Source organism: Podarcis liolepis, assembly GCF_965112155.1.
Source record: "Podarcis liolepis genome assembly, chromosome: 4".
Lineage (NCBI taxonomy): Eukaryota > Metazoa > Chordata > Lepidosauria > Squamata > Lacertidae > Podarcis > Podarcis liolepis.
Genome location: NC_139558.1, coordinates 101,429,737 through 101,455,737, shown reverse-complemented (window position 1 = coordinate 101,455,737; position 26,001 = coordinate 101,429,737). Strand labels below are relative to the sequence as shown.

The window sequence follows — 26,001 nt, the reverse complement described above, 5'->3', positions numbered from 1 at the left end:
GTGACAGGCTGGGGTAACAGGGCAGGGAGTGTTTGGCCTGGAGAAGAGGAGATGGAGTCACATCTCTGAAGGGCTGCCCCATGGAAGATGGAGAAAGCCTGCCTCCGGCTGCTCCAGAGATCAGGAGCAGAACTTATGAACTCAAATGATGACAAAAGAGATTCCAGCAAAACATTGGGAAGAACTTTCAGACGGCAAGAGCCATTCAACACTGGACTCCCTCGAGTGGCATACAAAGGATGAACAAGTTAAATCTGTAATGATTGATTGGGCAAGAGATGTTGGACATAATATAACGTTGGAAGATTGGGAAAGGTTGTGGAAGAAAGGGGTCAAGTTTACTGCATGTACTATATTAAAAGAAAACATCATGAAAATGATGTATAGATGGTACTTAACCCCAGTAAAATTGGCAAAGATCTACCACATGAATGATAACATTTGTTGGAAATGTAGAGAAAAAGAAGCTACCATATTTTTCGCTCTATAAGACTCACTTTTTCCCTCCTAAAAAGTAAGGGGAAGTGTGTGTGCGTCTTATGGAGCGAATGCAGGCTGCGCAGCTATCCCAGAAGCCAGAACAGCAAGAGGGATCGCTGCTTTCACTGCACAGCGATCCCTCTTGCTGTTCTGGCTTTTGGGATTCAGAATATATATTTTTCTTGTTTTCCTCCTCCAAAAACTAGGTGCGTCTTATGGTCTGGTGCATCTTATAGAACGAAAAATACGGTGCCTTTTTTCATGTGTGGTGGACATGCCACAAGGTAAAAGACTTCTGGGAAAAGATTTATAATGAATTGGGGGGAAATGTTGCAAAATACATTTATTAAGAAACCAGAGGCCTTTCTACTTGGAATAATAGGAATGGATTTGCCCCAAAAAGATGTTAAATTATTTTTGTACGCCGCTACAGCGGCAAGACTGCTGTTAGCTAAAAATTGGAAATCCCAAGCAATTCCAACGGTGGAAGAATGGCAGATGAAGACGTTAGACTTTTTGGAGCTAGCCGACCTGACTGGAAGAATCCACAACCAGAAAGAAGAGGAATATCAAGAAGATTGGAAGAAATTTAAGGACTATTTAACCAAATATTGCAATAGAAATAACTAGAAGCTACTTGAAAATACCAATTAGGCCTAGGATTAAAATAGGATTCGATTGTAAGTAAGTTGGATTTGGAAAGAAGATAGTTAATTGTTGGGGGGGAAATTAGTTGAAGAATGATTTTAGAGAGCTGTTATATGCAGACACAATGAAATTCACAAGGGAGGGATTCGAGGAAGTCAATTTACAATGTAGATGAAGGGAATTCTTCAACTGATATGTGTTTAAATTTCTTTGTTCTTCTTTTGTAATGTGGTTTCTTTTGTATGTTTGCTTTTTCTTTTTCTATGCTATATTTGTTTCAATTGTGGACTCCCTCGGGAGCTGGTGGGCTCTCCTTCCTCGAAGGCTTTTAAGCAGAGGTTGGGTGGCCACTTGTCACTGATTATTTAGCTCTGATCTCTGCATTTCGGGGGTTGGACTAGATGGGAGGGGCGCGTGTCCCCTCAGCCACACTCAGGGTAGATCCTTTGAAGGGGTCCTTTCCCTTTAGCTCTCTTTTTTAAAGAAAATGAAAATAAAATACACATGCATATATAAAGGGGTACCTAGTGAGCCCTGCCAGTTTGATTAACTGGTGGTGTTTGAAGAGGCAAGGAGGCTCATAAAACCACTTTGTGTGGGACCTTCCTACTAACTTCGCGTAATGAAACAAACAGAAAGCGAGCCAGCTCCTAACCATAACCAACTAAAGGATGGAAATATACATGTTTACATGTTACATGTTGTCTGTTATGTGTGTTGTCCGTTAAGCGTATGTGAGTCTGCTCCTTCTGTCTCTTGTCACTTTAGAAATGTTTAAGGGGTTTGTGTTTAAAATTGGCCACAACATCCACACACTGCCTTTCTTAATAAAAAAATTCCTTCCAGTAGCACCTTAAAGACCAACTAAGTTAGTTCTTGGTATGAGCTTTCGTGTGCATGCACACTTCTTCAAATACACTGAAACAGAAGTTGCCAGATCCTTCTATATAGTGAGAAGGTGGGGAGGGGTATTACTCAGAAGGGTGGTGGGAATGGGTGATTGGCAGATAGCTGAGATGAGCTTGTTGACGACTCTTAACGACTGCAATAGGTCTTACAGCAAAAGGCAAGGGGTGAGAAGGTGAGAAATGGCTTAGTCATGTATAATGAGATAAGAATCCAATGTCTCTGTTCAGACCAGGTCTCTCCATGGTTTTAAGTTTGGTAATGAGTTGCAATTCAGCAGCTTCTCTTTCCTACTGGAAGGAATTTTTTTATTTTGACTATGGCAGACCAACACGGCTACCTATCTGCCTTTCTTAAGTGTGCGTAGTTTAAAAATGCAAGCTTGCTTCAAATTTTAGTTTAAAGAAACCATGTTGGACCTTGTCAATTTAAACAAGGCATGTTTTTAACACTGGGAGCCGCCCAGAGTGGCTGGGGAAACTCAGCCAGATAGGCGGGGTATAATTATTTATTATTATTATTATTATTATTATTATTATTATTATTATTATTATTATTTGACAGCGGAACAATATCCCTTGGGAGGTGGTGGACTCTCTGTCCTTGGAGGTTTTCAAGCAGAGGTCGGATGGCCATCTGTCATGGATGCTTGCACTGAGATTCCTGAATTGCAGGGGGTTAGACTGGATGACCCTTGGGGTCCCTTCCAACTCCACGATTCTGTGATTCTGCCTTCCTTTCCTCCCTCCTGTAAAAAACACAGAGAGCGCAGGACGCCTCCTATTCCCCCCAACTCGCTTGGCCTTGCTTTTGACTGCTTCAGGGGCCCGAGCCGCCAAGCCAAACAGCCCAGGGGCGTGGGGGCCAGAGAATCGATGCAAACCAGATGTGCTGGGGGGGGCGGGGGAAGACCCATCAAAGCTTTGCAATGCCTGTCTGTTTTTCCAGCCCACCCGCCTTTTGTTTTTCAAGCCGCTCAGTCACCGGCTCATCCATCTTCAGAGACAAGGCTTTTGGCCCTTCCTGCCAGTAATTCGCTCCGTGGGCTTTCCAAAAACCGAAAAGGGTGTGGGGAGAAATTTGGCCGAGGCGGAAGGGGAGCGGGGAAGGGTCAGCGCGGGGCTCTGCTGAGCTTGCCAAAAGCAGTGAATCAGCGAAGCATCGTTCCGGGGAGGTGGCGAAAGAAGAACTTACGGCGGGGGGGGGGGGAGCTGGAAATTTGGGCTTGGTTTTTTGCCGTCCTGGCGGTGGGGCAGAGGGGCTTTTGTTCTGAGCCCTGCGCAGTCTGGATTCCCAGCAAAGCTTCTTCTCGACTTCCCAGAAGAAGACCCCCCATTTCTTACAATATCTGGTATTGCAGAGCTGGAGAAGCTACGGAACAGGGATGCTTCCTCCATTGCCGGGGGCTAGGCTAGATGCCTCTAGAGGTTCCTTCCAACTCTACAGTTCAATGGTTTTATGACCCCGAAACTATCAAGAGGGGGGACCAACATGCCTACAAGGAAAGGTTGCAGCGTTTGGGACTTTTCAGCGTAGAGAAAAGGCGAGGAGGAGGAAGCGACTTGATAGAAAGTTATAATGTGGAGAAAGTAAAGAGAGAAAAGGTTTCGCTCCCTCTCTCATAACACTTGCGGGCATGCCATAAAGCTGGATGTTGGAAGATTTAGGGCAGAGAAAAGGAAGGAGTTATTCACGCAGCAGGTGGCGAAAGTGTGGAACTCCCTGCCACAGGAGTCAGGGATGGCCTCCAATCTGGAAGGCTTTAAAAAAGGACAAGACAAATTCATGGAGTAGCCTCAGGGGCTGCTAGCCAAAAGGGCGATGTTCTGCCTTCACAAACTGGAGGCAGCGATGCTTCTGATCTAGAAGCCACCTTTGATTCCTGCTGGTGGCTGTTTTTTCCTTAAACACCAGCAAAATCTGAGGTATTCCGCTTTATGCCTCCGACACATTTTCAGGTCTGTTTTCAGGTTCCAAAAAAGGGGGGGGGGGAGAACGATTCATTTCCCCAAAACTGCTGGAGAGGAGGATGCAAAGGAGTGTGATTTTGCAGGATCCTCTCTGCAGATCCTCTCTCTCCTGCCTTGTTCTTCCATTCCGGGGGGGGGGGGGGAGCATTTCAAGGTACAGAGCTAAACTGCTGGTCCGAAGTCTCCTGCTCAGATACTGCGGTTCCCCAAGCAAAAATAAATGTGCAATTCATGGTTACTAGTTTCGACGTTATTTTGTTATTATCTTCCTTAGGGGGTGGTGCAAACTGCTGTTCTGAATAATGTTTTTTTGATAAGGTCGGGTGGCAGTCACTGGGGAGGAACCCCCAAGGAGGCGGTGGATCGATAAAGTTTAGGAACCGCTGGTCTAGACCCTTTGCAGGTTCAGCCAGGTGCCTCACCCCCCAAATGACTGTCTTTCCTGGTCAACGTCCTCCCTGCTTTCCCACTTCACTTCTTCGGAAAGCTGGACACAGACCTCTGCAGAGTTACAGAATCATAGAAATATAAAGTTGGAGGGCACCCTAAAGGTCCTGTAGTCCAACCCCCTTGCAATGCCCGACACCCCCAACAGCTGCTGCCAGTCAGAGCAGACCATCCTAGGCAGGCCCAGACTCCGATTCCAAAGGGAGCCGCGGTCAGCATATTTTTTAAAAGCACTATTGTACAGTGGTGCCCCGCAAGACGAATGCCTCGCAAGACGGAAAACTTGCTAGACGAAAGTGTTTTCCGTTTTGGAGGTGCTTCGCAAAATGAATCTCCTATGGGCTTGCTTCGCAAGACGAAAATGTCTTGCGAGTTCCTGCGGGTTTTTTCCCCTCCCCCCCCTTTTTCTAAGCCGCTAAGCCGCTTATCAGCAGATCCGATCAGCCGATAAGCCGCTAAAAGCCGCTAATAGCGCTAATAGCGCTAATCCGCTAATCCGTCAATGGGCTTGCTTCGCAAGACGAAAAAACCGCTAGACGAAGAGAATCACAGAACGGATTCTTTTCGTCTTGCGAGGCACCACTGTATGTCTATATTTTCCAATTTGTCTTTGTATGCCGATCCGGTTCAAGCCTTGAAATAAAATTGTCAACATAACTTTTGTAAAAATTATTTATATACTTACTTATTTATAAGACTTCTGTTATCCCCAGGGTTAAAAAAAGGGGGGCACATTATCTACCTGGCCCGGGCCTCTGCCTGGCTCTGCAAGGCCCTGATCCTAGGCTAGAGTCTGACCTGGCTATGGGACACTGAATCAGCCGACACCTGCTGCTTGCACCCCACAACTGAGGGGTTGTGCTTCCAAATGCACCAGGGAGAGTAATGGGTTCGGGAGCCAGCCCAGAAAACTCGGGATGACACGGCGCCCTTGCTTTCTCCTGCCTCTTTTCCCCAGGCACTCGCTGTTTGGCTTGCAACATCCGCACACCGACTTGCACGCACCCTCCGCTCCAGCCCCTCTGGCCAAATTCCTCTGCCCCTTTCCTCTCCTCACCAGAGGTCTTGTTGTGCAGCAGAAATTCCACCTGAAGCCTCTGGCCGGCCTGCTCCGCTAAGGCGATGGGCGAGGGGTAGCCGGGGTCGCCCGTGTAGCAGTTGACCTCGGCGCCACAGAACAAGAGGGAGAGCGTCTCCGCCAGGTCACTGGTGGTCACGGCTGCGCACAGAGCCTGTTGGAGGGGGGACAACAAGGGGAGAGAGTTAGGAGCACCTGAGAGAGAGGAGAGAGGAGGAAGGGAAGAAGGAGAGCGAGGGGGGCATCCGAACCTCTGCCCAGGTGCCCGCAAACCATCCTCAAAGCAGCGTTGGCTGAGACGGCAGGACCCGTCCGAGGGAGGCAGCCGCAAAGGGGAGCTGGCTGCACAAAGGAAGTTTTCAGCCGGAGAGTAGGCAACGGGCCTTTTATCTATCGGAAGGAGGCAAGGCACCCCACGGGTGGCATTCCAGAGTCCCTGGCCAGGAGGGTGGGGACTAGGCTTTTCTGCAAATGAGAAGCAGAGAAGCCCCGGGAGGGAGGGAGGGAGGGAGAAAGTGCTGCAATCTGATCCCACAAGGTCAGATCCCACTTAGTTGGCTCTGCCGGAGCGCAGATGGGAGGAGGGATGGAGGGAGGGGGGAGAGTCGTGGGCCTCCCTTCCCCCAGCGCCGCATGGGGAAACAACACACGAGCTGCAAAAACAGTGCATGGAACGCAGCTCTGGACTGCTCCCAAGCTCGCATTTTTTTAAAGCGAAGGGCGACTCTTCCGCCACACCAGCTGAGGGCAGGGGGCGTGCCTCATCCCCAGGCTCATTTATGTTTGCATTGATTTACAATGGTTAAGGGCCGCAGGTGGCGCTGTGGGTTAAACCACAGAGTCTAAGACTTGCCGATCGGAAGGTTGGCGGTTCGAATCCCTGCGACGGGGTGAGCTCCCATTGCTCGGTCCCTGCTCCTGCCAACCTAGCAGTTCGAAAGCACGTCAAAGTACAAGTAGATAAATAGGTAACACTCTGGCGGGAAGGTAAACGGCGTTTCCGTGCGCTGCTCTGGTTCGCCAGAAAGCGGCTTAGTCATGCTGGCCCCATGACCCAGAAGCTGTACACCGGCTCCCTCGGCCAATAAAGCGAGATGAGCGCCGCAACCCCAGAGTCGTCCGCGACTGGACCTAATGGTCACCTTTACCTTTACAGTGGTACCTTCGTTCTCAAACAACTTAGAACCCAAACACTGCAAACCCAGAAGTAAGTGTTCCGGTTTGCAAACTTTTTCCGGAAGCCGAACAGGCTCCGTTTTGAGTGTTACGCTTCCAATTTGAGTGCTACACTGAGGTCTGTCTGTTTTCACTATTTATTTTGCGATTTTGTTTTTGCAGCTCTTTTTGTTTTGTTTTTGTGGCTGTGTGGAACCCAGTTCAGCTACTTATTGATTGTGTGACTGCAGTACATTGATTATTGCTTTCATTTTATGGATCAATGGTCTCATTAGATAGTAAAATTCATGTTAAATTACTGTTTTAGGGGTTGTTTTTAAAAGTCTGGATTAATCCATTTTGTATGACTTTCTATGGGAAAGCGCGCCTTGGTTTTGGAACGCTTTGGTTTTGGAACAGATTCCGGAATGGATTAGGTTTGAGAACCAAGGTACCACTGTATTAAGCGGGGAAGTGGGATCGTCTCAAAAAGGAGGAAGGCAAAGAATCCAACGTTGAAAGCATCAAGTGTCCCAGCCCAGAAGAACTAAAGTCCATAAGACACGGCGCAGCTCCAAAGCGATAATAAAGAATAAATTGGACTAAAGATGCCCTTGGCATGTAATAAGGCTTTGCCAACACTGTGCCTAATTCTACACATTTCATGTTGCATCTTCCTTGCCTTCTCTCTGAAATAAGCAATTCCGTTCGCGCCCTCCAACACTCGTCCATTTGCAATAAAAAAGGTCAGTCATCCCAGAGCACGAAAGCAAACGTCCCGGAAGCCTTGCTCACTAAGCCCATCAGCGGGAAATCCAAAGCAGGGTATAATAAATAATAATAATAATAATAATAATAAGTGTATAAAAATCCCAGCAGGTCAAGCGACTGAGCTTGCAAGGGATGTTCAAGCGATTCCAGCTTTTTTCGCGCATTCCTTCACCGCTTCCTGACAGCTCTCTGGGGCCAGGACATTTCCGAAGAAAAAAATAAATAGGGGAGAGGCGCCGGTTTTCCACAGCCATAAAACGGCTCAGCACACACCCTCATGGCAGGAACACAGGAAGCGGCCTCATACATTTAGAGGCAGAGAATCACAGTGTTGGAAGGGACCCCTGAGGCTCATCTAGTCCAGCCCCCGACATGCTCTGAATGATGCCTCTGACGCAGGCGGTTTTGTTGAAATACGGGCCCCTTTTAAGAAACGCTCATATGCAAGGCCCTGAGGACTGGCACTCACCAACTGCACAGGTGGGTTTATGGAGGAAATTGACGCATTTATCCCCTGCTCTGGGAATGGGGAACCAATTGCAGAAGAAAGAATAGCGACACTACTACAGTGGTGCCCCGCAAGACGAATGCCTCGCAAGACGGAAAACCCGCTAAACGAAAGGGTTTTCCGTTTTGGAGGTGCTTCGCAAGACAATTTTCCCTATGGGCTTGCTTCGCAAGACGACAATGCCTTGCGAGTTCCTGTGGTTTTTTTTCCTCCCCCCCCTTTTTCTAAGCCGCTAAGGCGCTTATCAGCTGATCCGATCAGCAGATAAGCCGCTAAAAGCCGCTAATAGCGCTAATCCGCTAATCCGTCAATGGGCTTGCTTCGCAAGACGAAAAAACCGCTAGACGAAGAGAATCACAGAACGGATTCTTTTCGTCTTGCAAGGCACCACTGTACTAAAAATACTAATGCAGTGGTACCTCAGGTTACAGACGCTTCAGGTTACAGATGCTTCAGGTTACAGACTCCGCTAACCCAGAAATAGCACCTCGGGTTAAGAACTTTGCTTCAGGATGAGAGCAGAAATCGTGCTCCGGCGGTGTGGCAACAGCAGGAGGCCTCATTAGCTAAAGTGGTGCTTCAGCTTAAGAACAGTTTCAGGTAAAGTACGGACCTCCGGAACGAATTAAGTACTTAACCTGAGGTACTGTACTAATAACCATGGGAGAAATGGTAGGGATTTCCTTGCTGTTGTTCTTTTAAAAGAAGATGTTTAAACTCAGCTTTGGAGGTGAGGGAACGGCACTCTGCACACGCCCAGAGGCTCTCTGCACCACGAGACACAACACTGCAATTCATTCCTCTTCGCCCAGCTCGTACAAGCTATGCACAAATTTCCTTGTTGCTTGGACGCCGTTCTGGGCGTCTCGCCCAGAGCCGGATCTGGCGCAGGAGATGCAAGCCATAAGCGGAGGCAGTTCCACCCCCCCCTGCCCCCCCCTTCTGCTATCCAGATGACAGCATCTGCCCACCTGCCGGTCCAAGATGCACAGGCCTGGGGAACCCAGTTTCTTAACCCTCGCCCTCCCTATCCAGGAACTGGCTTTAAACGGCTCAGGACCACCTCTTGCCATATGAACCGACCCGGATATCACCTTCAGAGGCACTTCTTCGCCTGCCTTCTCCCCGAGGTAGCAACACAAGAACAGGGCCTTTTCTGTGATGGCTCCCCGTTTGGAGGATGCTCACTTGGTGCTGTCCTTCTACACTAGGGATCAGCAAATGAAGGCCAGATCAGGCCCAATTGCCCTCTGGATCCGGCCCGAGGACGGTCCTAGAATCGCTGCTTGGGTCGGCATGATCATTTGGGCTGCGCCATTTTTTTGCATTTTGGGGGGGGCAGCTTCCCCACACACACACACACACACTGCAGCGGCGCCTCCTCCCTCCCTCCTCCTGGTTCCTCCCCACCCTGCAGAGAAAGGGAGCTTGCTTTGATTGGTGCCTGTCAATCCAAAGTCTCGCTGCCCTTGCGCTGAGGCGCACCCCAGACTCGCCGCTTCCCTGCCAGCCTCTTTTTATTATTATTACAGTGGTGCCTCGGGTTAAGTACTTAATTCATTCTGGAGGTCCGTTCTTAACTTGCAACTGTTCTTAACACTTTAGCTAATGGGGCCTCCTGCTGCCACTGTGCTGCCAGAGCACAATTTCTGTTCTCACCCTGAAGCAAAGTTCTTAACCTGAAGCACTATTTCTGGGTTAGTGGAGTCTGTAACCTGAAGCGTGTGTAACCTGAAGCGTGTGTAACCTGAAGCGTATGTAACCTGAGGTACCACTGTACACAATACACGTACACAACACACTACCTTATTTTCATAACAGAAAACATTATTCTCTATAATACCTACCTATACTATACATATCAACATACTTACACATCTACCCCACACGGACACCCACAAAGTGACTTGACTTCCAGCCGTTCTTGTTACGCTACTTCCCCCCCCCCCCAACTAGCTTAAACGCATTTCTTTCTTTCTTTAATCTCTTCTTCTATCTTAACTTTACTCTCCTTTCATTCTAATCATTTTCTGGATTCACTCAGTATCTATCAGGAATCCTACTTTTCCCACATAAATTTTGATGGATTCCTTAAAGATAGCCCACTCCTTACTCACTTTTTGTACCATATCTCCTCTTATACAGAGCAAAATGATCAGACAACAGCAAGGGTTGCTAGGTTTATCGAGGGTGCAATGAAATTAAGGGCCGCTATCTGAACGATAACCTTGCTCATTGGACTGCCCTTTTTACCCTTTGCTGTCTTTTTTTTTGGTATATATTGCTTGTTTTATGTTGCCATGGCCGTTGGCTAATGCGAATCAAGTTTATCTATCTATCTCCTCTTATCCTCCTTGTTACTTCGGCAATATGGAAGTATTCCATCATTTTAGATAACCAGTCGGTTTTAGTTAGGACGCTGCTGCTTTTCCAATTTTTGGCAATCAATAACCTTGCCGCCGTACTTGCATACATAAATATTTATGTACGCGCTGTGGGCATCTTGACGGGGCGCAGCGCGGGGCTTCGGCTGGAGCTTGGTGCGCCTGCTGGCCCCACGTCTGGCGCCCGAGAAAGCTGACCCAAAAAGGAGAGGCTTTGCCACCACCGCTGGCACCCAACCGCAGGCAAAGCAGCGGAGGAGGTAGGAAAGCAGGGGGAGGGGAGTGGCTGGGGGGGAGAGGGGGGAGAGAGAAGCCCCCCTCCGCCACGTGCGTGCGCACAGTCTGGCCTGCCACAAGGTCTGAGGGGCGGTGAACCAGCCCCCTCCTAAAACGTTTGCTGACCCCTGTTCTCCACCCTTAGGCACCAGGCAAAAACGTTCCTTTTTAACCAGGCCATACATACAGCCGTACCTTGGAAGTCCAACAGAATCTGTTCCAGAAGTCCGCTCAACTTCCAAAACGTCCGGAAAGCAAAGCGCGGCTTCCGATTGGCTGCAGGAAGCGTCTGCAGCCAACCGGAAGCCCCGTCGAAGGTTCGGGTTCCAAAAATTGTTCACAAACCGGAACACTCGCTTCCGGGTATGTGGTGTTCGGGAGTCAAAATGTTCTGAGTCACAAGGCGTTTGAGAACCAAGGTATTGTTGGGAATTCAAGCCTTATCAGGAGAAACTGGCCACTCTCCAGGCACCCGGCTTGAATCCCGGTTGACCTCCCTGTCTGCATTCCTGAGCAGGATTCAGGCTAGGTCACGATCGGTGATCCTCCTCAAACGTGAGAAGAACACACTACTCTTCCCCCCTCCCTGCTCCCCCCAGGGAGGGGAAAGAGAGAGACAGAAATGTATTTACATGCCTTTATTTCTGTCTTTGCAGCATTACAGAGAAACGCGTCTGCTCTCTTCAAACTCCATCAGCAGAGAGACAAACTCCGCCTCCTGTACTTCCTGTACAGCTCATATTACACTCTGAGCTAAATCCGGTGCTCAGCACTGTGAATAGACTGTCCCTTTGTTCCCACGGTACAGTCCCAACATTCACATCCTGTTTTGCTTTCCAGCCAGCTCGCTGCCGCATTGCTCCTTTTCCGTAACAGGTATGACTGTACTACAGTGGACACGAGTTGCAGACATGATCCGTGCAGGATGCACGTTCCCACACGCAATGTTTGCAAACCGCAGCAGCGCATCTGCGCACGCGCGGGTTGCAATTCAACACTTCTGCGCATGTGCAACTCCCAAAACCCAGAAGTAACCGTTCTGGTAGTTCCGGGTTTCGGCGGGTCCGTAACCCAAAAAAACGCAACCTGAAGCGTCTGTAACCCAAGGTATGACTATTTTTTTTATGTTCTGGAAGCCACCCAGAGTGGTTGGGGCAACCCAGTCGGGCAGAGTGCAAATATTTAAAAATATTATTATTATTATTTGGCGGATTGACATCTGGTGCCCTTTAAACTGTGTTGTGGGAGGTGGGGATTTTTGCTTTTGCTTTTGTTTGTTATTATGTATTGTGTGTTATCCTTCTGTATTCTTCTGTGAAATATACAAATTCAGTAAAGTACAGTGGTACCTCGGGTTAAGTACTTAATTCGTTCCGGAGGTCTGTTCTTAACCTGAAACTGTTCTTAACCTGAAGCACCACTTTAGCTAATGGGGCCTCCTGCTGCTGCTGCTGCACCGCCAGAGCACGATTTCTGTTCTCATCCTGAAGCAAAGTCCTTAACCTGAAGCACTATTTCTGGGTTAGCGGAGTCTGTAACCTGAAGCGTATGTAACCTGAAGCATATGTAACCCGAGGTACCATTGTAGTAGTAGTAGTAGTAATAATAATAATAATAATAATAATAATAATAATAATCGGAATATCCACCTTGTTGAGCTCCTCCTGGTTGCCAAAGAGCGGGTGGTAGCGCCGGTATTTTCCTTCCCTGTACTTCGCCACGAGGAAGCGGCGCCTTTCCTGGCTGTCGCTCCTGGGGTGGACTGCCTCGCTGGGGGGGACGTTGGCCGCCCAGAACTGGTTGGCCACTGCGTTGCCGATCTGCTGGAAGAGCTGAGGAGGCAAAAGGGGCAGGGAGGTGAAGGCTGGCCATGTAGGGATAGGCTACGCAACTGCACTGCCTGATCCACTGCCGCTCTGGCCCTCATGGAGTCATCTTCCTTGACCTCTGCCCTCCAGATGTTTTTGGCCTGCAACTCCCATGACCCCTAGCTAGCAGGACCAGTGGTCAGGGATGCTGGGAATTGTAGTCTCAAAACATCTGGAGAGCTGAGGTTGAGGAAGCCTGGCTTAGGGTCTGAGAGTTGTTTGGAGACACACACACACACACACACACACACACACACCATTCCCCTCCCAGTTCCCACAGTGGTTTAACAACCAGCCCCTCTTCCCTGGGAATTCTGGGAATTGTAGCTCTGGGAGGGAGAATACAGGGTTCCCCCCCCCAAAAAAAAAAACCCAACAACCTCTCAGTGCCCTTAACAAACTGCATCTCCCAAAATTCTTGACTATTTATAATAATATAATATTTTTTTTATTTATACCCCGCCCATCTGGCTGAGTTTCCCCAGCCACTCTGGGCGGCTCCCAATCGAGTGCTAAAAACAATACGGCATTAAATATTAAGAACTTCCCTAAACAGGGCTGTGGAAGACAGGGGTGCCTGGCGTGCTCTGGTCCAGGGGTCACAAAGAGTCGGACACGACTAAACGACTAAACAACAACAAAACAAGCTGCTTATTTCCTTGACATCTGATGGGAGGGCGTTCCACAGGGCGGGCGCCACTATCAAGATACCATTTAAAGTGGTATCATATGGTGGGAATACAGCCATGCCCCCCCTGCAAAGAATTCTGGGAAGTGTAGTTTGTTAAGGATGCTGGGAGCTTTTAGGTCAGGCAACAAATATTGCTAATGTTGCTGATGATAGTAAATTGAGCTGAGATCTGTCTTGCAAAATTTGGAGAAGGGTGAATTCTGAAGGGTGATCCTGTTCCATTCTGGGAGGGGTGAATTGGGTCACAATATGGACCAAACAAACTTCTCTTCCATCGCTGGCTCGGGGGCCTGAGGTTCAACTCCCTGGGGCCCTAGGTGCCTGAGCACCCACAAAATTCTCCACAAAGGGGCCGAGCACCCACAAATAATAGCTCAAATAATGTACCCCAAAAAAATCACAGAATCGTAGAAATGTAGAGTTGGAACGGAGCCTGGGGAACACCTACTGCAACCCCCCTGCCATTTATCATTGAAAATGTGTAAAAGAGGCCTAGAAATGCGGGCACTGTGATGAATGTGAAATCTCCATTGCTGTCCAAATTGGTTTTTTCCCAGTACGTAGTGAAAAATGGTAGACAACAGAGTTTAATGAATGAACTTCTGTGAGACTGAAGTGCGTGGAAATGGACCGCTTCCTCCGTCTCTGCCCTAAGCCTTAATGCATTGGGAGGAATGATCACAAATATGTTTCATTCCTGGCTCAGTCGGTAGAGTCTTAATCTCAGGGTCCTGGGTTCAAATTCCACACTGGGCAATAGAGTCCTGCAGGGGGTTGGGCTGGAAGACCCTCAAGGTCTCAACTTACACTTCTGGGATTCGACTCTATGCAGTCATAGAATCATGGAATCATAGAGTTGGAAGAGACCACAAGGGCCATCGAGTCCAACCCCCTGCCAAGCAAGAAACACCATCAGAGCACTCCTGACATATGGTTGTCAAGCCTCTGCTTAAAGACCTCCAAAATAGGAGACTCCACCACACTCCTTGGCAGCAAATTCCACTGTCAAACAGCTCTTACTGTCAGGAAGTTCTTCCTAAGGTTTAGGTGGAATCTTCTTTCTTGTAGTTTGGATCCATTGCTCCGTGTCTAGTCAAAAGCGCACAGCAAAACAGACAAATGATTTCAACTCAGGGCACCTCACAGCGCTTGGGAGCTGCACTAACATTAAAAGCCAGGCAGGCATTTCCGAGGGATGAGATCAGCCAGACACACCCAGCAGCATTGGGATGTGTTGGGACGCATTGCCAAGACCTCAGAACATCCAGGATTTACTATGTTGCCTGATCCTCATCGGAAGGAATGACAGCAGATTAGAGCATATAAGAGAACAATTAGAAGCAGTAAAACGAAATCACTGTGATTTAGTGCGCCCTTTCTTTGCACAATTCATTAGCAAATAAATAATAGTGTAGCTAAATGGAGGGGTTGTTTAGTCATTTAGTTGTGTCCGCCTCTTCGTGACCCCCTGGACCAGAGCACGCCAGGCACTCCTGTCCTCCACTGTCTCCCGCAGTTTGGTCAAACTCATGCTGGTAGCTTCGAGAACACTGTCCCACCATCTCGTCCTCTGTCGTCCCCTTCTCCTTGTGCCCTCCATCTTTCCCAGCATCAGGGTCTTTTCCAGGGAGTCTTCTCTTCTCACGAGGTGGCCAAAGTCTTGGAGCCTCAGCTTCACGATCTGTCCTTCCAGTGAGCACTCAGGGCTGATTTCCTTCAGAATGGAGAGGTTTGATCTTCTTGCAGTCCATGGGACTCTCAAGAGTCTCCTCCAGCACCAGAATTCAAAAGCATAATTTCTTCGGCGATCAGCCTTCTTTATGGTCCAGCTCTCACTTCCATACATCACTACTGGGAAAACCAGAGCTTTAACTAGATGGACCTTTCTTGGCAAGGTGATGTCTCTGCTTTTTAAGATGCTGTCTAGGTTTGTCATTGCTTTTCTCCCAAGAAGCAGGCGTCTTTTAATTTTGTGACTGAGGTCACCATCTGCAGTGATCATGGAGCCCAAGAAAGTAAAATCTCTCACTGCCTCCATTTCTTCCCCTTCTATTTGCCAGGAGGTGATGGGCCCAGTGGCCATGATCTTCGTTTTTTTGATGTTGAGCTTCAGACCATATTTTGCGCTCTCCTCTTTCACCCTCAATAAAAGGTTCTTTAATTCCTCCTCACTTTCTGCCATCAAAGTTGTGTCATCTGCATATCCGAAGTTGTTAATATTTGCTGCAGGGGTTATATGTGACATAATTGATAACAGGAGGGGCAGAGGAACATTAGGGGAGCTTGGCTGCTGGATCAGGCCGAAGGGCCCCCCCCCCCCCCGTTCAACCCAGCATCCCATTCCCAAGAGCAGCCCTCTCCCCTCCTGCTATTTCCAAGCAACTGGCATTCAGAAGCATTCCTGGTATAGACAGTGTGGAGCAATGGTTAGGATTAGGACCTGGCAGAACAGAGTTTGAATCCTCCCCCTCAGTTGTGAGTTCACCGAGTGTGACCTTGGGGGCCAGTCACTGTCTCTCAGCCTTGCCCACCTCACAGGGTTGTTGGGAGGATAAAACGGGGAGGGGAGGAGTCATGTGCCCCAGCGTGAGCTCCTTGCAGGGAAACAGTGCTATATAAATGCAACAAATAATAATAATGAACGATAAAGGATATTAGCTCTGATTGTGGAGGTGGAATGTACAAACCAGGGAGGATTAGTAGTCATTGTTAGTCTCCTCCTCTTCCACAAATTGGTCTAAATCTCTTTTAAATTTGTCCAAGTTGGTGACCATCACTGCTTCCTGCAACAGTGAGTTCCATAGTTTAACTACGTACCGAAAAAAACAGGACTTGGTTAAGTTTTAAAGTGGACCTAAAACCGAACCTTAAAGGAACGGCTTCCTTGTTTTCCTACCCCCGTACCAGTCTTTGCCAACCTCCAGCCGTTTCGGACTATTATTTATTTACTGCATTTATCCTGCCTCTTTCTCCAAGATAACAACCCTGCAAGGTAGGTTAGGTGGAGAGGCAGAGCTGGCCCCCAATGTCACACCCGGTGAGCTTTGTGGCCAAGTGGGGCTTTGAACCCTGGTCTCTACCAGGTTCGAATCCAACACTCTAACCACTAGACAGTACTGCCTACAACTCCCATCAGCCCCAGCTGGAAGTTTAAGCAAGGATGAGAATTTCAGATAAATAAGCCAGTGGTGGCCGGAAAACGCATCAAAATCATTATCCCACCGCATCCCAATTGTCTCGCACGGCAGTCCAAAATATCCGGAGGGTACCAGGTTGGACACGGCTGGGTTAAACTATGGGGAAATTCAGGAGCTGCCATCTCATCAAGGGACTGAGACTAGATGTGCCCAAGCACAGTCAAGAAAGTGATCTAAACCCAGCTTGTTTTCCTCTACCCTCCTCATCCCTTTTTTCCTTTTGTGCCATGTCTTTCCAAACATGAGACAGCAGGCAGGGACTGGCTTTTTAAAACAGATCTTATCTTGGGCTGGGGTTTCGTTGAGGGCGTTGTTGCTGTTACTGGTTATCTCCCGCTTGGACTACTGCAATGCGCTCTCCATGGGGCTCCCTTTGAAGGTGACTCGGAAACTACAGCTAATCCAGAAGGCGGCTGCCGGACTGGTGATTGGGAACGGCCAACAGAACCATACAACACCGGTCCTCAAAGATCTTCACTGGCTCCCGGGACGTTTCTGAGCACAATTCAAAGGGCTGGTTCCGACCTTTAGAACCCTGAACAAGAGAAGCCTTTTCTGAATTTGCCAGATGGGGTGGATTAAAAGGCTGGCTCTCTCTTCGCGGGCCCAGGCTGCAGGAAAAGGAGCTTGCAAACTGGCTCCAGAAAAGGAGAGTGGCTCTCTCCAAGATTTCCCAAAGACACTCTGCGCAGAGGTGCTATCTTATGAAAACTCTGCCCTCATGTGGAAGCATTGGTGCATCTCTGAGATTTAAAGCAACCTTGGTTTTTGAGAAATGAAGGCAGAACGTACAAAGGCAATTGGCTCATCCCAGGCCAAGGCCCAAAGTCAAAGGGCTTTAAAGTGGCGTTTCAGGAAGAGGAAAAGCTCCATGGTTCAAATCATCATCATCATCGTTGTTGCTGTTGTTCAGTCGTTTAGTCGTGTCCGACTCTTCGTGACCCCCTGGACCAGAGCACACCAGGCACTCCTGTCTTCCACTGCCTCCCCCAGTTTGGTCAAACTCATGCTGGTAGCTTCAAGAACACTGTCCAACCATCTCGTCCTCCGTCGTCCTCCTTGTGCCCTCCATCTTTCCCAACATCAGGGTCTTTTCCAGGGAGTCTTCTCTTCTCATGAGGTGGCCAAAGTCTTGGAGCCTCAGCTTCAGGATCTGTCCCTCCAGTGAGCACTCAGGGCTGCTTTCCTTCAGAATGGATCGGTTTGATCTTCTTGCAGTCCACGGGACTCTCAAGAGTCTCCTCCAGCACCAGAATTCAAAAGCATCCATTCTTCGGCGATCACCCTTCTTTATGGTCCGGCTCTCACTTCCATACATCACTACTGGGAAAACCAGAGCTTTAACTAGACGGACTATACTATACGGACCTTTGTCATCATCACTACTTGTCTTTATATCCGACTTTGTTCTCCAAGGAACTCTAAGGCGATGTCCAGAGTTCTCCTCCTCTTCAGTTAACCCTCAAGAGAACCCTGCAAAGTAGGTTGGGCTGAGAGGCAGGACCTTGTCTCTCAAGATCACCCCGGGAGCTTCGAGGACTTCCGGGATAGCGCGAACGGGTAATGGCGGACTCCCTCCGAGCTCTGGAGGGAGTCGGCTCCGTTGAGGACGGGTCTTGCCGTGCCGGCGACACGGGGACCCTTAAAACCTCAGGCGCGGATGCCTGAGGACTTGGTGACTCGGTGGGCACCTTAAGCGCCCTCCCCGACCCGCGAAGAGCCTTTTTAAAGGCTGCGGAGTGGACTGGGAAGTGGCGTGGTGCTGAGAGTCCATCGCTACCTCGGCGGAGCGAAGCCGCGAGCCAGGACCGAAGAGCGCTATCTTTCTTCCTGAAATTGGACTGGAAATGTAACCCGTGAGTAGAAGGAAATTTCGGCACTAAAAGATTTTATCTTTGAATTTAAGTACGATCGGGGGGACGTGTTAAAAAGGAAGTCCACACCCCCCCCCCCCACTAAAAGACTCAAAGCAAAGAGAGACCACTAGGTCGGAAAAGACGCTGGTGTTCAAATAGATAACTTTCATAAATTGGATTAAGAAGTATTTGCGCTGGAGAGGAAGAGAGAGGAATTTCAGAGGTCTGTTTTTTTGGTTGACCCCCCCCCCCTAGACCCGGGAAGTGCCCTGTGTGTGAGCCCGGGAAAAAGAACAAGGAGTTTGACAGCTGTCAAAAGAGCTGTCAAACGGGAGACTAAAGATTGGAACTGTGTTAATAATATCTTTTTGGATTAAAAGTGATACATTAAAAGTGAACTGATTGGAAACAAGGTGACTGTGAACAACAAAGTAACGGATTGGTGGAAAAGAACTGATGGAAACCCCCCTGGAGGGAACTAAAGACATTGCAATGGCTGCAGAAGGGAAAGTATGGGCGGAGATAGAAAGAATGTTTTGTCTTGTGGGAATCCTACAAGAGCACAGTACTCTCATGAGTGAACAATTGATGACCTTCAATTTTGAATTAAACAACTCTGTTGACGACACAAAGTGGATGGAAAAAAACTCTGCAGCTGCAGAAGAAAAGATAATCTTGGAGCTGGGGGAAAAAGAAGAAGAGAGAGGAGAGGAAATGCAAGAGGAAAAAACCAACCAAGAGCCTGCAACCTTTGGAAACAAGGGAAATAAAGAAGATGACCAGTGGATTACAAATCTGCAGAAGGAGAGAAAGATAAAGGAAGAAGCCCCTGGAATAACTCGAATTTTGGATTATAAAAAAACAGACATTTACGATTGGGACTTCTTCTTCAAGTTGGAGTATGGGAGACTGATTGATCCTGGCCAGAAACTGCCCCTGGTTGATTCGGAAAGAGGGGAGGGGTGGATGGCAGAACCCCCTCGAGAAGAGAAGGCCAACAAAATGGACTGCCAACAAAACTGGTGGAGAGAGACTAACTGGGGCTTAAGGGCCTCGGATGTGAGAAATCCGGGCTAAAATGGTTTTTTTTTCTTTAAGGACATCGGTTTGGGAAGGGACGGATACCGGGGAAGGGGGGAGGGGAGAGTAGAGTAGTGATAATCTGAGATTTAGAATGGAAATATAGGATTTTTGGCTTAACATTTCAAGGAGGGAATTTATGGGAGAGAATTTAGGCCGACTCTAGAGAAAGTATTTAATGTTTAAAGTTAAATAAGTAAAATTGGGCCAAGAAAAAGTAATAAACTTTAAGAAAAGACAAGAATAATATTTATGAGACGGGAGAAAATAATTTGCTGAGACAATTAAGGAAATTGGAAGGTGGAAAGGGGGGTGTGGGGAAGTCAAGGCAAGAAGGGAATGAAAGTAAGCTTATGAAATTATACGTGTTTTGTTGTGTTTTTATGTTTGTATGTCTATTAAAATGTGAAAACCCAATAAAAATTTTATAAAAAAAAAAAAACAAGATCACCCCGGGAGCTTCATGGCTGCGTAGGGATTTGAACCCTGTTCTCCCAGGTCCTACTCAGACACCCTAAACACTGCACCATCCTGACACTTTTTCACAACAAAATAGTCATAGAATCATAGGATAATGGAGTTGGAAGGGACCCCAAGGGCTATCCAATCCAACCCCCTTCTGAATTCCTTGCTTTTTGCTCTCCAGCAATTAATTCCTTGCATCAATACAGTGGTGCCTCGCAAGACAAAAAGAATCTGTTCTGTGATTCTCTTTGTCTAGCGGTTTTTTCGTCTTGCGAAGCAAGCCCATTGAAGGATTAGCGGATTAGCGGCTTTTAGCGCCTTTTAGCGGCTTATCTGCTGATCAGATCATCTGATAAGCGGCTTAGCGGCTTAGAAAAAGGGGGGGAGGAGAAAAAGCAGCAGGAACTCGCAAGACATTGTCGTCTTGCGAAGCAAGCCCATAGGAGATTCGTTTTGCGAAGCACCTCCAAAATGGAAAACTCTTTCGTCTAGCGAGTTTTCCGTCTTGCGAGGCATTCGTCTTGCGGGGCACCACTGTACTCTGGGATCTCCTTTAGGCCCTTTTTCTAGCAAATGAGCCTGCAGAGAGTGAAGAAGAGTTTGGCTTTCTTCTTCCAAACAGGAGTGAACCCAACCAAAAAACCCTCTTTGCCTCTGCCTCCCAACCATCACCTTTCAGATGCAGCTTCTGATGAGGCGCATGTCAGGAAGGAAGTGTAGAAATCCTCATGGAGGAAGACTGATCATTCTGCCCTAGGTCCAACCCTCAAGACTCTTCCTGCCCACGGCATCTTCTCACTTTCCTGCAACTTGCTCCCAAAATTATCACCCTTTTGGCAATGCAGAAGAATGCTAGCATCACATAACACCAGATTATCCTGGTGGAGGATAATCTGACTTCCTTAGGGCCCGGGATCTCTAAACTATGATTATTCATGGACCTTAAGATCCTCTGCGGGGCAGACCAGGAGAGGCTCTGTCCCCTGAGACCAGGGCCCTGCAGGATTTAACTTTTTTTCACAGGGCCTGTAAGACACAGCTATTCCGCCTGGCCTTTAATTTGAATTCAGCCTGATCTCTTATTCCCCTTCCTTCCCTCCCCCTCCCCTTTTTATGAAGATTCCCCGCTCTGGGATCCCACAGCTAATTCTTCCTGGTCTCCTCGCTGGCCCAAGTGGGACTAATTTAGCCAGCTAGCCCTGGTGATCATTGGATTTCCCCACTAAACTGATTTTTGAATTCTGAATTTATTGTTATTCATGTTTTATACTGCATTTTATGCTGTTTTTTGTTGCATCAATTATGTGTTTTAAATTTGTTGTTAGCCGCCCTGAGCCCTGTTTTCTGAACCGGGAAGGGTGGGGTATAAATAAAAAAATTATTATTATTATTATTATTATTATTATTATTATTATTATTACAGTTAGAGCATCAGACTAGGACCTGGGAGACCGGGGTTCGAATCCCCACTCAGCCATGAAAGCTCACGCGGTGGCCTTGGGCCACCCACTCACTCTCAGCTGAACCAACCTCGCAGGGTTGTTGGGAGGAGAAGATGCCACCTGGAACTTCTTGGGGGGGGGGAAAGGTGGTACAATACGATAATCTTTATTGCCACTGTCCCATACAGAACAACAAAATTGAAAAAATCTGCATCAGACATTCAGAAACCAACAAGACTGCTATCCCAACCTGGTTAGCCCCCTAAAATCTCTTATACTCCCATAATTAAATACAATATACTCCCATAGAGACCACCTTACACTGAGTTTAAAACCAGTATTGAATTTGGATAGAAACTGTTTCTCAGGCGGCTAGTCCTAGTCTTTATAACCCTATACCTTCTTCCAGAAGGCAGAAGCTGAAAGAGATCATTTCCGGGGTGCGCACTATCCTGCGCTATCTCTGCCGCTTTCTTATGGCACCTGGAAGCATAGATTTGATCTAAGGTGGGAAGAGGGCACCCAATTATTCTCTCTGAAGTCTTTACAACCCTGGACAGCATGGTTTTCCCCGACTGTGCAGCTCCCAAACCACACACACAGACCATAAGTTAATACACTCAGCAGTACAATGGTAAAATGCCATCAACAGGTCCTTTGAGAGATTATTTTTCCAAAGGATTCTCAGAAAATATAACCTCTAATGCCATAAATAAATACAGATGATATTAGAGCTTCCCTGGGACATGTGGGCGCAAGTTCCCTCGCTCCTTTCCAGCCCCTTAATTCCCCACCTCGATCAGCTCCTCCGTCCAGACTTTCTTATCCATCTTGAGGCTCCGGACTTTGGTGACGTTGGGTCCCAGCCCGCGGTGTTCTCCTGTGTCGGGAAGGAGAGAAACAATTTTTGAAAAGGTGCCGCGTTCCAAAATCGCAGCGCAGAGGCCTGACGAGACAGGCGGGGAGGTCTTCCCCACTCGCTGACCTCAAAAACAGCTTCACGCCTCAGTTTCTCGCTCCGTACACTTGCAAGTAGCAACGGCGCTTAAGGGAAAAAAGCTGCAAAAGGCCAGAAGAAATACACTTTAAAAAGAGCTTCGGCTATAATTATACTTTTTGCAAGCTGAGCAACACCCCCATATGGAAAGCTTGCAGCATTCGGGACTTTCAAGTCTAGATTACCCAATGCCTGCGGGAAACGGGGAAACAGGATCTGAGCCCAAAAGGAACTCTCTCCTCCTACGGCTTCCAGGTACTGGGATTTGAGAAGCATTGCTTTTTAAAAAATAATTTTATTTATAATTTTCCAACAACACATAATGACAGCATATAAACCTTGGCTTCCCTTCCCCCTTCCATGACGTCCTTTATCAAAACCTGCTCTGCTGCATATTTTCATCAGTCCATATCTGCTTCTGTTCATGTTACCTTTTCATACTCAATATACTTTCTACTGCTGGAATTATTTGGATTCAGGAGGATTGCTGCCTCCAACTGCGGGGGCGGAGAATAGCCATCCTGCCTAGCAGCCACTGGTAGCCCCCTCCTCCATGAATTTGCCTAATCCTCTTTTAAAGCCATCCTAGTTGGTGATCCCCACTGCCTCATGTGGCAGGGAGTTCCACAGTTTAACCAGGAAGAAAGGCTTTCTTTTGTCTGTCCAGATCAAGAAGAAGCACTGCGGGGCTCATTTTCATCCAATGAATCTTGCAAAAAGTTGCTTGGTCTGTCTTCTATTTGTTTTATGGTTCTCTTTGAAAACCCAGATTAATAAAATGATTGGGGGTGGGAGAGAGAGAAACAAATTGTTCCTTACCTGCGCATCTCTTGCAGATGACCACACAGAGGTTGATGGAGCCCCAGTCAGGTTTTGGGGAGCCGCAGTCAGCGCAGAAGCAGTTTTCCTCCACCTTCCAAATCCTCTCGGCCACCTCAAAGTTGGAAAGCGCTTCGGCGATGGACTGTTGCATGGCCTCCACCCATTCCTCCTTCTCCTGGTCGGATTCTGCAATGAAGCTGGGAAAGGCGAGAAGAGCAGCGGGTTAGGGACTGAGGACTAATCCTGTGCGATATCTAGGACTGAGGGGAGGAATCTGGAAGTGGAACAGATGGAGGCTAAACAGGAGCAGCGGCCAGAACCGGCAGCAGGTGGGTCAGAGCCAGCAAATTCTGGTTTGGGTCTCATGCTCCCTTCCTGCGGAGTTCTGCAAGGACAAAACGTAACTATGCAAGAATAAAATAAAAAAATTCCTTCCAGCAGCACCTTAGAGCTCAACTAAGTTTGTTCTTGGTATGAGCTTTTGTGTGCATGCGCACTTCTTCAAATACACTAAACAGAAGTCACCAGACCCTTATATATAGTGAGAGGGTGGAGAGGGGTTTTTCTCAGATGGGTGGTGGGAAGGGGTGATTGGCTGATAGGGGTGGTAAACCTGTTGACGACTGTTAACGACTGCTGTTGGTCTTACAGGAGAAAGCAAGGGGTGAGATGGCTAAAAATAGCTTTATCATGTATAATAAGATAAGAATCCAATGTCTCTGTTCAGAACAGGTCTCTCCATGGTTTTAAGTTTGGTAATAAGTTGCAATTCAGCAACTTCTCTTTCCAGTCTATTTCTGAAATTATTTTGTAATAAGACAGCTACTTTGAGATCTTGTATAGAATGTCCTGGGAGATTAAAGTGTCCTCCTACTGGTTTCTCTGTCTTGTGATTCCTGATATCAGATTTATGTCCATTTACCCTTTGGCGTAGGGTTTGGCCTGTTTGTCCAATATAGAGAGCTGAAGGACACTGCTGGCATTTGAAGGCATATAGAATGTTAGAAGATGAGCAATTAAATAGTCCTGAGATGGTATGTTTGATGTTGTTGGGGCCAGTAACGGTGTTGTCTGGGTGTAAAGGTAAAGGTAAAGGGACCCTTGACCATTAGGTCCAGTCGTGGCTGACTCTGGGGTTGTGGCGCTCATCTCGCTTTATTGGCTGAGGGAGCCGGCGTACAGCTTCCGGGTCATGTGGCCAGCATGACTAACCCGCTTCTGGCAAACCAGAGCAGCGCACGGAAACGCCGTTTACTTTCCCGCCGGAGCGGTACCTATTTATCTACTTGCACTTGGACTGCTAGGTTGGCAGGAGCAGGGACCGAGCAACGGGAGCTCACCCCGTCGCGGGGATTCGAACCGCCGACCTTCTGATCGGCAAGTCCTAGGCTCTGTGATTTAGCCCACAGCGCCACCCGCGTCCCTGTCTGGGTGTATGTAGTAGCAAAGTTGGCATCTGGGTTTATTGCAGGCTCTGGTACCAGTGTCCATGTTAAGTCTGGTTGTTGTATTATTGTGGGTGAGGAGTTGTTTAAGATTGGGTCTGTAGCGGTGTTCTGTTATTTTCTTTTTTGGGTCTATATTGCAGCAAAGAAAGAAGATTCCACCTAAACATTAGGAAGAACTTCCTGACAGTAAGAGCTGTTTGACAGTGGAATTTGCTGCCAAGGAGTGTGGTGGAGTCTCCTTCTTTGGAGGTCTTTAAGCAGAGGCTTGACAACCATATGTCAGGAGTGCTCTGATGGTGTTTCCTGCTTGGCAGGGGGTTGGACTCGATGGCCCTTGTGGTCTCTTCCAACTCTATGATTCTATGAAATTCTCTCTGGGCATCAGTCTGGCTCTGTTGATCTGTTGTTTAACTTCATCGGGCGGATATTTTAGTATCTGAAGAAGTGTGCATGTACACGAAAGCTCATACCAATAACCAACTTAGTTAGTTTCTAAGGTGCTACTGGAAGGAATTTTTTAATTTTGTTTCGACTACGGCAGACCAACACGGCTACCTACCTGTAACTAGAACTATGCAAGAATAGCCTACCCAGCTAGTCTGGCATTCCTGTTCTCACTGTGGGCAACCTTAATGGGAAATGCCGGATCCGGGCCCCGGAGGCCTCTCCCTTCCTGCAATTTCCAGTAACTGGGACCCAGAAATTTCAACGACTGCAAGATGTCAGAGATGGAACCAGGGTTCTTCTGTGGCAAAGCAAGGCAGTCTGCTGCTGTTGAGCTCAGCCCTTCCCCAAAACACACAGGGGCAGGATGAGGCCTTTCTGCGTTAGCAGCCATCATTACCTGAAGATCCGGTAGGGTGTCGTCAAGTCAAAGCCCCTCCTGTCCACATCCTTGACGTTGCCCACATTCATTTCGATGTAGGTGATCCCAATGCCCAGGCGGAATTCCTAAGTCGAGGGCACAAGAATTGAAAGTGAGGCTTCAATCGCAATCTGTACTGGATTGGAAAGTGGTTTCACAATGGAAGGAGCATCTCCACCTCCATCGTCCAGCCCGGACACCAAGGTCAGCTATGAAGGCCTTTGGGCAGTTTCCTCCCTGCGAGAAGCGAAGCTACAGGGAACCAGGGAGAGGGCATTCTCAGTGGTGGCACCCGCCCTGTGGAATGCCCTCCCATCAGATGTCAAAGGAATAAACAACTATCTGACTTCCTATAGAAGAGTCCTGTACGCACAGAGACTTTGCGCCTGCCCATTAGGGGAAATAGGAAGCCCCAAACATATATTTTTAAGATGCCTTTTTTATGTTGAGATTCGTAGAGACACCATTGACCCTTTGCTGAAGAGGCTCGCCGATCTTTCAGAATTCTCTCCTCTTAGGCAAAGATCACAAGAGGACCTGGCTGGTAGCCAGATTCTGCGCCCAGATTTGTAGGCACAGGTCATCCTCTAGAATAAAATAGCTTACTAGGGAAATGCTGAAGTCGCCCTTTGCGGAGCCTCAGGGTC

The 26,001-nt window shown here is 48.0% G+C and overlaps 1 protein-coding gene across 26 annotated transcripts in view; it reads right to left on the bottom strand.

Moving 5' to 3' along the window:
* Window positions 1–26,001, bottom strand: part of ARAP1 (ArfGAP with RhoGAP domain, ankyrin repeat and PH domain 1) — a 145,014-nt gene that overhangs the window by 32,791 nt on the left and 86,222 nt on the right. For all 26 annotated transcript variants that reach the window (XR_014525153.1, XR_014525154.1, XR_014525155.1 and 23 more), the window contains 5 exons: window positions 25,334–25,440; window positions 23,039–23,238; window positions 22,017–22,102; window positions 12,273–12,455; window positions 5,509–5,683 (listed from right to left, as the gene is read on the bottom strand). Coding sequence is in view for 22 of the 26 variants with exons in the window: in XM_083499210.1 (XP_083355336.1) it covers window positions 5,509–5,683; window positions 12,273–12,455; window positions 22,017–22,102; window positions 23,039–23,238; window positions 25,334–25,440 (751 nt within the window). In the remaining 4 variants the exon portion in view is untranslated. The remainder of the gene's footprint in view (window positions 1–5,508; window positions 5,684–12,272; window positions 12,456–22,016; window positions 22,103–23,038; window positions 23,239–25,333; window positions 25,441–26,001) is intronic.